The sequence below is a fragment of the Erpetoichthys calabaricus genome, chromosome 18 (assembly GCF_900747795.2).
Source record: "Erpetoichthys calabaricus chromosome 18, fErpCal1.3, whole genome shotgun sequence".
Classification (NCBI taxonomy): Eukaryota; Metazoa; Chordata; class Cladistia; order Polypteriformes; family Polypteridae; genus Erpetoichthys; species Erpetoichthys calabaricus.
Window position 1 is genome coordinate 43,869,895 of NC_041411.2, and position 12,402 is coordinate 43,882,296.

At 44.0% G+C, this 12,402-nt stretch overlaps 1 protein-coding gene across 1 annotated transcript in view; it reads right to left on the reverse strand.

The window, feature by feature from the left end:
- Nucleotides 1–12,402, reverse strand: part of scarf2 (scavenger receptor class F, member 2) — an 88,646-nt gene that overhangs the window by 35,153 nt on the left and 41,091 nt on the right. The window contains exons 3-4 of the mRNA XM_051921347.1: nucleotides 2,137–2,238; nucleotides 234–753 (exon numbers count right to left, since the gene is read on the reverse strand). Of these exons, the coding sequence (XP_051777307.1) occupies nucleotides 234–753; nucleotides 2,137–2,238 (622 nt within the window). The remainder of the gene's footprint in view (nucleotides 1–233; nucleotides 754–2,136; nucleotides 2,239–12,402) is intronic.

A 12,402-nucleotide genomic window follows, 5' to 3' on the forward strand; every position in this document is an offset into this window, starting at 1 on the left:
GAATCGAACCCAGGTCCCCAGGTGTCCCAACTGCGAGGCAGCAGCGCTACCCACTGCGCCACCGTGCCGCCTGAAATATCATCTACCATGTTATTTCCATATATCTGCAAAAGTTTTTCAGCAACAGCAACCAGACAGACAGCTTCAGAACCCCATTGCATCACGAAGGTGACTATTACATGACAACTTCATGGCCTTGTGACTATTTTGTTATTAAAGATTCATCCACCTACTTGCGTCTGCAGCCTAGCCCGTAGAAGCCAGCTGGACAGGGCTCCCGGCAGAACTTGCCCCGGTATCCTGGCTCGCAGGTGCAAGAGCCATCAGTCGGGTTGCAGGTACCATGGTTGCACTGGCAGTACCGTTCACAGCGTGGCCCCCACAGGTTCTTTTGGCACTGGCAGCGCCCGCTGAACTGTTCACAGGGACTGTTGTGGCAGGCACACTGGTTGCTGCAGCGGCGGCCCCACCAGCCCTGCTGGCAGATGCAGCGGCCCGAGCTCTGCTCACACACGGAATTGCTGCTGCAGTAACAGGCATTGGAGCACTGCGGCCCCCACCAGCCCGTATCACACGTGCATTTTCCCGTCTCCTGGTCGCATTTCCCACGCTGGCAGTGGCAGGCATGCTCACAGTTGGCACCCCAGCGGTTAGCGTTGCATGTGCATTTGCCTGTCACATCTTCACAGCGTCCATTTGGGTGGCAAGTGCACATCTCCTTACAGTCAGGACCCCAGAATTGACCTGGGCACTCTGCAGACAAGAAATGGAAAGTCAAGAGTTGGGTAGAGAAGAAAAGTTTTAAATAAGAACTGACTTACACATAGCTTTGTAAACTGGCATGAATCTTCAGAGCTAGATGTGTTTCAGGCAATTTATAAAACCTGTTTATCTGAAACGTTTTTTCAGTCATTCATTCTGTGCATGCACATAATCCGTGGACCTTGACAAATATCCAGACAAATGTTTAGGTATTGGAGAAATAAAGCCACACACGTAAAGACGGAATAGCATACAGTCACTTCAAGGAAATTTAGAGTCACTATTTGGTTTAACGGCTTGTGTTTTTTTTTCTGAAGAGAAAGAAAATCCGAATGTCGTAATAACAAACACATAAAAGACTCGTATGCTATAGAATCTGGCCAGGTCCGTGATAAATCTTGGACTGTTGGTCTAGCGTTTAAGTCAAGGTGCAGCAGTGTCAGATTACTCAAATGGGAAGCCAGTTGGCCAGTTTCTGCAGGACTGTGACTGTGTCTAACTTTGTCTTTCCAAGTTTCCACTTGTTGTGTGCATCCTCAAGGAACCGTTGCTTGACCAAGAACTGTCTCATTCTGGGAAGCGTTCGATGCTTTATGCTTTAAAAAGGTTCCTAATATTTGGACAAAACAGAAATCCTCCATGTCTAGTAGGCTACTGAATGGTCAAGACAACCTGAATTTAACTTGTGCTCTTGCATGAGGCAAGAGTCCTTTTAAAATCAGGGGTCCACTGGTTTTTCACAAATCTGTTGTCATCTATCCATCCATCCATTTTCCAACCCGCTGAATCCGAACACAGGGTCACGGGGGTCTGCTGGAGCCAATCCCAGCCAACACAGGGCACAAGGCAGGAACCAATCCCGGGCAGGGTGCCAACCCACCGCAGTGTTGTCATCTAATCGTGGCTATTTTATGGAACCTGTTACAGATCTACATAAATGCAAGGTTTATTCTGGAACCTACATGTGGTTGGATCTTTATGGAAAATAATGGGTTCCCTATGGCATCACTCCGAAGAACCACATTTGGTTCCAATTAGCCAATTGAGGTGGTTCAGGCATCTGATATGGTCGCTTCCCTGTGGAGTTTTTATGGGCACAACCAGTTGGAAGAAGATCCCGGGGAAGACACAGGGCTTGCTGGGTGGATTATATCTCCCAGGTGTCCTGGGAACACTTTGGGATCCCACAGTATGACTTAGCAAGTGTGGCTGGGCAAAAGGACATTTGGAGCTCACTGCTAAGATTGTTGACCTCACGACCCGGCTTTAGATAAGTGGTGAAAATGAATGAATGAATGAATGAAAGTTCAGATCCCACCATTTAATTGCAATCATCCACATCAAAAACATAAAAGAAAATCTTTCTACACTTACTGGTTTCACAGTTGGCACCAAAGTACCCATGGCGACAGCGACATTCGTTGGGCCTCACGCACACTTCGTTGTCCGTACAGGTAAAATTCCCCTCGCAGATGGCTGTGAAAAGAAGAGAGTTCTTTATCATTTATTGATCCCAACAACTGCTGCCGACATGAAACACACATACGGGTTCAGAGAACACCATGGCACACAAGGTAGCTCCAGTAAAAGAACAAAGTTATCGCACGTGTACTGTAAGTCCAGTAAGAGAACAAAGTTAACTAACAACTCTGCGAGAGGAGCCATTAAAAGAAAACTGAAGTCAACACCAGGGGGATTGTTTTCTGGAGACCCCTCAGTGCAGGTGTGAGGGAGGGGTCTCTGTTTTACCTTCCAGTCTGTCCTGGCTGAGCAGGAAACAGACAGCAGAATTTTTGAGATGCATGCAAAAGGCAAAACAAAACAGACACAAAATGAACAAAGTGAACGCAAACCCAGATGAGAGGCAAAGATCACAAATATCAATAACAATGAGAGGGTTTGTTTTAAAGTTTTAAAGGATTTATCCACAGATCAGATAAATCTTGGGGCAGATGCTGACCTTTTATCCCGATGGACTGAAGAACTGAAGGTCACGACCCCGGAGACCACGCCCCTAGAAACGTGGGATGCGAAACCTAATAACTAGTAGATAAAAAAGCCATAAGACCCTAAAATTCAGCTCTGATCATGACACCAGCAGGGGATGCCAGAAATATGAAGAGATCTGTACAATTTATGAACACTTTACTTTAAATAACTTTTATTTTCTCTGTTGTGGTTCATTTGAGGTAATAGAGCATTTTTCAACAACAAATAACCTGAACATGCCTGCTACAATGAACCAAATAATACAATTTATTCATAGCATAAGGAAAATTGAAGATGGATATATACTGTGATGGATGGCCGGCATAGACACCCCGAGAATGAAAGAATGGGGGAAGGCAGATACTTTTAGACCCTGCCTCCCCCAAGACACTAGATGGCAGCTCTCCTCGAGTATAGCGGTGCCCTCGATTCCCACAGGGCATCTTGGGACTTGGAGTTTGCTACCTCAGCCTATGTTGGGTGCCACCAGGGAGTGTTATGGAAGGACCGGGGGTGTTGTGCTACCCTTATAGCCCAGATGTACTGTTGAGTCGTGAGGATGGAAATACAGAAGCACTTCAGGGTCAAGAACTATATAAAGGACTGCTGAAGACCCAGCAAGCGAGCCAGAGTCGGGTGGAGGTGGACAAAGCTTGCTTGGAGGTGTGGAGGAGAAGTTAGAAAGAGATTTGTGTTTATTTGGTGCTTGATATTTCACTTGTTTGTGATATTGTGGTTGTGGTGCTTTGAGCACTATTTTTGAGAAGAAAATAATTAAATATCTTCTTGGTGCTTTTACTTTGTATCCTGTCTGTTGGGGTTAAAGGGGCAACAGCGACCCCTTATAAAGATATTTATGCATATAGATTATAGCGTGGTGAATGATGAGGCAGGGCAAAATCCAAATGCTTGGGGTGCCAACCAGGCAAATTCCTGATTAATTCCAGCAAAAAAATAACAAGGTAACGAAAACACGCGCTTGTAGATGTTCTTTGTTAGGAATAATTCCCTTCTTTGTCATACTTTCTTTCTTCTGTCGCTCTCTCTCTCTCATTCACTACCGTGGTCTGGTCCATAATAAGACAGCACCTTCCTTGAGTGTCTCCGATTTATGCCAAGTAAACCGGAATGGATGGAGCTTCCTTGACTTTGTTGCCCTCAAGGGGTGATTTTTCTCGAGGGAAAAAAGAGACAAGACTGTTAGCGACAGAGCCACCCTTCTCGTCTTGGTGGTAGTCCCTTAGGTGAGCCTGGAAGGTGACCCTCTGGCACACATGCCTGACAAGAAATAATTATATAGAGGAAAACAAACAACACAAAACATACATTGACACTAGCTTAGTTAGGCCTTTTTCTGTCCTATAGAAAAAGGCAATGAGTGCAGCCAGGTAACCAGACCAAGGAAAATTAGTTGCTTGGACTAGCAAACAGTCAAAGGGGGCTTCATAAAAAGCCATCAATGAAAGAAAGAAGGTTAGCCAGAACAAATCAGAGTTCTGTCCTCCTCCAAGGCTAGGATCCAAATGAGATACCTCCTTCCAGATTAAGGTGCCTTTATTTTATTATCTGGACCAGAAGGGGCGGGGCTTTGTTGGTGCATTGTCCTGTACTACTAGAAAAGGAGTTCCCTGTCTCGGTCCGGGGCAGAAGTGCTTACCTCTTCAGAGCCAGGAAGATGGTCACCAGGCACACATGTGTGACAAGGCACCTAACTCAGAGGCTCTCAGTGTCGGTCCTGGGGGCCCACTGTGGCTGCAGGTTTTTGTTCCAACCAGCTTCTATTTTTAATTGGACTCCTGGGGTAATTAAGTGAACTGTTATTTGTCAAATTCTGTGTTTTGGGAAAAATGTAGAAATTAGAAAACTAAGTTTGGTATATTAAAATGTATTTTGTTTTCTTTTTAACAATATTTTCATCTTGATTTTCATTCTGTTTTTTGCAGAGTGTTCTAATTGTTTAATTAATTCATTATTTTCTAATTAGTGGGTCTAACGCTGAAGTAGTTGCAGCCCTGTTGTTTGCCTGGCTGTCTGCTCCACTGGTTATCATTATTAGGATACAATGAAGGGAGAAAACTGCACAGAGAAAGGGCAAAATAGAATGAAATCAACAAAAGGTTGTTAAGCATTTAAATCTCTAGCAAAAGCAGAAATATTCCTAAATGTCTTATAAATTTAAAACATGCTGCAGTGCTTTCTTAATGAAGAATAAGTGGAGAAAAAAAAATGTCTGCTAATTAATTGAGCTCAGCGTTATCAGATGTTGTCACTGATTAGGAATCTGGTTGGAACAAAAACCTGAAGCCACAGTGAGCCCCCAGGACCGACATTGAGAACCCCTGACCTAACTTATGAATTCTGAGTGATCAATTCATGTGTTCAAGATGGATAAGTTCTTTAGCTGGTTATTAAGCTTCTAATGCCCACAAAGTGATGGTGGTGTTGATTTGCTCACAACTAGTCTGTACTGGTTTACTCTGGCATACAACGTTTGTGTGTGCGGGAGATGCTGGTCTAAACTTCCTACTGGATTTAGGGAGAGAAATATACAACAGTTAAAGACTTATCTTTCATAAAGTTTATTACTTTCCAGTTAATGTGGATCCAAACCATAATACACTGTATTAAGTTACAATTAATAGTTCTTGACATCAAAGTAGGTGTACTTGGGGTTTGAAGTACGTGAGGCTTTGTTCTGTCCTGGTCACCTGTGAAGTGTGTCTATGAGTGCTTTTCTTTCTTTGTTCAGGAGCTCTTCTCCTTCTTCACCTTGTTCTAGTTGCAGGTGGTACTGCAATGTTTTCTTCAAGGTTTTTACAATCAAACACTCAGGTGCAAATACTTAGACCAAATACAGTAGATGCTTTTCCTTCCATGGCTCAAAAACAACAGTCAGTTGGCTCAGTGTAATTGAATGTGGATGTCATGTCTCTGCTAGGCTTTCCCCCTGGCTGGGGTTCAAATTCATGATTGATGTCTCCTTAGTTCATTTGGGATTCTTTTTATGCTGGTCATGTGCATCTTTCTTTATTTTTGATTTTGTCTACACAGTATATACTGTACATGTGCACATGGGAGACAGTTTATGGGCTCAAATAGTGTTATTTCTCAGTCAGTCCAGGGTTTGGCACTGTCATCTGATCCTCTCTCCTTTTGTCCCTGTGCAGACCAGGGGCCTCATGTATAACGCCGTGCATAGAATTAACACTAAAACATGGCGTACGGATAAAAGTGGAAATGTGTGTACACACAAAACAATCCAGATGCATAAATCTGTGCGTACGCCAAGTTCCACGCACATCCCCTTTACAAGTCCCAATAAACATAAAATTTAGCGCAAGTGCACGTGCCTACAGCCCCACCCCAACTCCTCCCAGAATTTTGCATATTTTAATATGCAAATCAATGTAAATAGCCCCTTTTCTTCAGTGCTTTGTTAAAAGACAATGGCAAAAGCAAATGGAAGAAAAGAATTTCAGCAAATGCGAAGTGGAGGCAAGGAAAAACATACTATTTGTTGGCTTAAGCAGTGGGATAAACAATAAAAGAAAACTGATGGAGTGATACAACGTGGCTGAGACACTATAAAGTTCAAATCCAGAAAGTTGTGCAGTGCCCCAAATAAAAAAGAAGAGGTCAGACATCAAAGTCGACATTTATTCTGTTTCAGACAATATTACTAAAGCTGTTGAAGACGTGAATCCACATGTTGATGGTGTTGCTGCACACACACCTCTACCTCGGAAAGCGCCAAGTGACCATCTGGCTGTGTGCTGAGGGACATTGTTCTGGAGTCATAAAATGCAATAGTGGATGCTGTAAGAGATGTGGCCAATTAACTTAGAATATAAGGGCTATACTATACGATATTGACCACAAATCAAATTAATTGGTTAAAAAATAAATGCTGCATCTGATTACCTGTTTTCACATTCTGCTCATTACATTCAAATGAAGTTGTAACGCTGTCTGATGCACACTGCGACACGCTTCCTGTGCACAATACAGCAGCACATTAATAGAGTGGAATTGCTTTTAATTTACATAAGCAAATTCATTCTCTGAAGGTGCCTTTATAGTATGGCATTGGCACAGAGCACCACAACGGATCGATTCTCTGTGCTTTACTTTGAGGTGACTCGCTATCCTTAAAAGGTCTGCTTGCATTTTGCCACACTAATTGGAAAAAGGACCAGCTATTGTGCAGAGCTGCCATTTTCATAGATTCTCCAGATATATATGATGTAATGTCAGCTCATTCTTCTGGTGATTCATCCCTGGCTGATGTAACTTGTCCAGTGCCACTGAAATAGCAATGTGTGTGTAGCCGACCACTCCGATTACATATGGAAAACCATACGTTGCTGCAAATTGCTCTTTTAAGTTTGCCAGTTCAACCACAGTGTAAGGAAATCTTATCTATCTGGATGATAGGCAGATAATACCATCCTATGCAGCTGGCATGGCATGACTCAGTGTTGAAAATACTCGATCGTCAGCAAGTTCACATTGAAAAGCTCCTGTGGCTAAAAACTTGAGAGTGGACAGAACTTGCGAAAGAGCAGGTAGAGCACAATTCCTCAAAGTCTGCCTTTGTAAAGCTGGCACACAGCTTCAGCACACAGCTCCAACAGGATAGCTCTTGGAAATCAAAATCGACTTAGAAGCCAGTCATCATTATCTGTAAATACACGCTCTCTTCTAAGTCTCCCATTTGCAATTTCTTCTAACAACGCTAAAGCAGCCATGGTGGTTGGAATAGTTTTTCCATTCCGTGCACCATTATATTGTTACAGAATCATTACAATCAAGTGAATTAAATTTGTAAACGATAATGCAGTTAATTTCGGTGTATTTGATGCAACCCACGTCATGGATTCAAATCTGAGAAAGGAAGGGAAATGACACAGAAACAATAGCACTTCTTTGACGCTGGGTGCCGCCAGTTTGCAAAGCCAAGCGGAAAGGTGCATATGCATGGTAGGGGGCATTGTTCAGTTTATATACATCTTGAAGTGTGTGAGGAAATGGGCGTACATAAAGTTTATACATGAGGCCCCAGGTAAAGACTGTGCCTCCCAATGACATCACCTCTGGCTCACTCACTGATGATATCACTTCCAATGATGTCACCTCCAGTATCCAGAACCCACCTACTGAAGACATCACTTCCTATTCCTGCTTCCCTGATCCCACCCCTTCCTGTTCCTGCCATATATATATATATATATATATATATATATATATATATATACATATATATATATATATATATATATATATATATATATATATATATAGATCAGACTCACCCTGTTAGTGCAGTTCTGTTACGATATCCATTCTGTAAAGACGTGTTTTCTTCACTCTGCATTCTTCAGTATACGGTGTGGCCATCCCCAAATCTGTTTATGCCTATTGGCTTTTCCTTTTTACAACATATAAGATACCTTTATTTTGTTCCATGTGGTTTGTGGGTGGTCCTCTGAGATGCGGGGCCACCTGCTAATCACCAGCAGGAGCTGCTATAATTCTGGAGGGTAAGTTCCTGGAAGTTCATTGTGAATGTGCTAGGGAGCTGGTGAGTGCATTTGTGTTTATTGCTATGACTCAGGCGCCGCCGCAAGTGGCAGCCTTTCCAGCAGCTCCGTGTATGACTTTATCTTTTTACCTTTTTCTGTATTTTTCTCTATTTCACTGTTAACTCCTACCACTTTCTTTTATGTGGTCTTGTTCCCTGGACACTTTTTACTACATGGACATGGATTTTTACACGCCGAGACTCGTCTATTCAAGTAATCAACTTCAAACGTTGAGAACAAATGCCCGCGCCAGTGTGGTTCCCTATTTACCTGACGAGGTAAGAAGACGGTATCATGGCAGCAGAGCCGGTGCTAAGATAAAAGCCAAGCGTTTAACGAGAAAGAGGCGCTACAAACCTTCGGTGCCTTCTGTGATCCTGGGAAATGTGAACTCGCTACCAAATAAGATCGACGAACTGGCTGCGCTGGTGAAAAATGTCAGGACCTACAGAGAATGCAGTTTGTTGTGTTTTAGTGAAACGTGGCTAACAACTAACATCCCAGATGCTAACAAGGAGCTACCCAGGTTTAGCACTGTTAGAGCGGACAGAGATGCAAATACCTGCGGAAAGCAGAAAGGGGGTGGACTCGCTCTCTATGTCAATACAAGATGGTGTAACTCTGGACATGTAAATGTTAAAATCTCCTGTTGCTGCAGGGACATCAAACTGTTGGCCGTAAGTCTGCGTCCCTACTACTTGCCCAGAGAGTTTGGACATGTCATTGTTGTTACTGTTTACATCCCTCCTCGGGCGGACGTGGAGATAGTGAGTGACATCATCCATTCTGATGTTGCGAAACTGCAAACACAGCACCCTGAGGCACTTGTGCTAATCGCTGGAGACTTCAACCATGTAACGCTGGACAAAACATTATCTGCCTTCTCCCAGTATGTGGATTGCAACACCTGGGGAAATAGGACAATTGATCTACTGTATGCAAACGTTAAAGACGCATACAGCTCCACCCTGCTGCCTGCGCTTGGGAAAGCAGATCATAACCTGGTTCTGCTTCAGCCTCACTACAAACCAAAAGTGAGGGTCCTACCTACAACCACACACTCATTCAGGAAGTGGTCCCCGGAGGCAGAGAAGGCTCTGAGAGAACGCTTTGGAACTACAGATTGGGATATCCTGCAAGGATCACATAGTGAAGACATTAAGGAGGTTGTCGACTGCACTACTGACTATGTCAACTTCTGTATGGACATTGTAGTTCCAGTAAGAACATTACGCTGTTATGCTAACAACAAGCCATGGATTACAAGTGACATCAAGGGCCTTTTGAACCAGAAGAAAAGGGCTTTTAAAGACAGTGATCAGCATGAGCTTAAGCGCGTGCAGAAGGAACTCCGAGTCCAGCTCAGGGCGGCGAAGGAGCAGTACAAGAGAAAGCTGGAGCAGAAGTTGCAGAATAACAGCATGAAGGAAGTGTGGGATGGGATGAAGATCATCACTGGCTGCAGCTCGAAGCGGGGTACCACCATCGAGAGAGATGTGGACAGAGCAAACCAGATGAACAACTTTAACAGGTTTGACCACCCTAACCCACTCTCACTCTCACCTCAGAGTACTGCACCCTCCACCCATCCTTCTGCTGATACCAGCATAGGATAGAGTTTCCCCCGACCCACAATTACAGCAGCCCAAGTAAGCAGAGAGCTGAGGAGACTTTGTGCCAGCAAAGCAGTGGGTCCAGATGGAGTATCGCCACGACTGCTGAAGGCCTGTGCGTTGGAGCCGGGGAGTCCTCTACAGCGCATCTTCAACCTGAGCCTGGAACAGGGGAGAGTCCCGAGGCTTTGGAAAACATCTTGCATCACCCCAATCCCAAAAGTATCATGTCCTAGTGAGCTGAACGACTTCCGGCCTGTTGCTCTGATGTCGCATGTGATGAAAACCATGGAGCGGCTGCTGCTTCACCACCTGAGGCCACAGGTCCGTCACGCCCTCGACCCTCTGCAGTTCGCATACCAGGAGAAGGTGGGAGCGGAGGATTCTATCATCTATATGCTACACCGATCCCTCTCCCACTTGGACAGAGGCAGTGGTGCTGTAAGAATTATGTTTCTGGACTTCTCAAGCGCCTTCAACACCATCCAACCTCTGCTCCTTAGGGACAAGCTGCCAGAGATGGGAGTAGATTCATACCTAATGGCATGGATCGTGGACTATCTTAAAGACAGACCTCAGTATGTGCGTCTCGGGAACTGCAGGTCTGACATTGTGGTCAGCAACACAGGAGCGCCGCAGGGGACTGTACTTTCTCCGGTCCTGTTCAGCCTATATACATAGGACTTCCAATACAACTCGGAGTCCTGCCACGTGCAAAAGTTCGCAGACGACACTGCTATCGTGGGCTGCATCAGGTGTGGGCAAGAGGAGGAGTATAGGAACCATATCAAGGACTTTGTTAAATGGTGCTACTCAAACCACCTACACCTGAACACCAGCAAAACTAAGGAGCTGGTGGTGGATTTTAGGATGACCAGGCCCTTCATGGACCCCGTGATCATCAAAGGTGACTGTGTGCAGAGGGTACAGACCTATAAATACCTGGGAGTGCAGCTGGATGATAAATTGGACTGGACTGCTAATACTGATGCTCTCTGTAAGAAAGGACAGAGCAGACTATACTTCCTTAGAAGGCTGGTGTCCTTCAACATCTGCAATAAGATGCTGCACATGTTCTATCAGACGGTTGTGGCGAGTGCCCTCTTCTACATGGTGGTGTGCTGGGGAGGCAGCATAAAGAAGAGACGCCTTACACCTGGACAAACTGGTGAGGAAGGCAGGCTCTATTGTTGGCATGGAGCTGGACAGTTTGACATCTGTGGCAGAGCGACGGGCGCTGAGCAGACCCCTGTCAATCATGGAGAATCCACTGCATCCACTAAACAGTGTCATCTCCAGACAGAGGAGCAGCTTCAGCGACAGACTGCTGTCAATGTCCTGCTCCACTGACAGACTGAGGAGATCGTTCCTCCCCCACACTATGCGACTCTTCAATTCCACCCGGGGGGGGGGGGGGGGGGGGGGGTAAATGTTAACATTATCAAAGTTATTGTCTGTCTGTATACCTGCATTGTTATCACTCTTTAATTTAATATTGTTCTTTATCAGCATGCTGCTGCTGCTGGAGTATGTGAATTTCCCCTTGGGATTAATAAAGTATCTATCTATCTATCTATCTATCTATCTATCTATCTATCTATCTATCTATCTATCTATCTATCTATCTATCTATCTATCTATCTATCTATCTATCTATCTATCTATCTATCTATCTATCTATCTATCTATCTATCTATCTATCTATCATGAATTTTTGACTTTCTGCTCTCTTACTGACCTTGCCTTTGCAATTCTGTACTGGGACTTTGTTCAGCTTGTATTGCCTTTGTTACAGGCAATTCCATTTTGCCATTTGTGCTTCATTGTGATTGGCATCCTTTTTGTGAAGAATAAATCTATTATTTTATAAAGATTTGGTGCTTGTCTTTATTTCTAGCTGGGGTCTGATGGTGAGATTCCCCCTCTAGTTGGGAGTGTTTGGGACTACGGGCTTTGGAACTCTTCAGTGCTTGGTCAGTTAGTCCAAGACAGTGGAAGTGAGCTCTGTGATGGACTAGCTTCTTGTCGAGAGCCGCCTCCTGACTCACATCTGAAGCTGTACAAAAAGAGTCAGCACAAGCACTTCTATCCAGAGCTAGATTGATGAAAGACCAAAAGGCCAATATCAGACCACACAGTTTTTAAAAGGATCTTAGACAATCTGTGGGAAAGAATTCATTATAAAATAAAATAGTCACCAGGTTATATATAATGGTGATATTCCCTCCCTATCATATACAGCCATTATTGGTAGATGATCTATAGTATCACCCCCAGAAATGGTGTTAGAGTAGCTGCATGTGAGATGATGAAAGAAAGCAAATGTAGTGTTCCATTTTAGTACTCCTGGGTCAACATAAGATTGCAGGATCAAGTCCAATAGTAATTCCAATAATCATTTGGAAATAGAAAGACAACTATACTACTTTTTTTCTTAAAACTGTGGGCATTTCCTA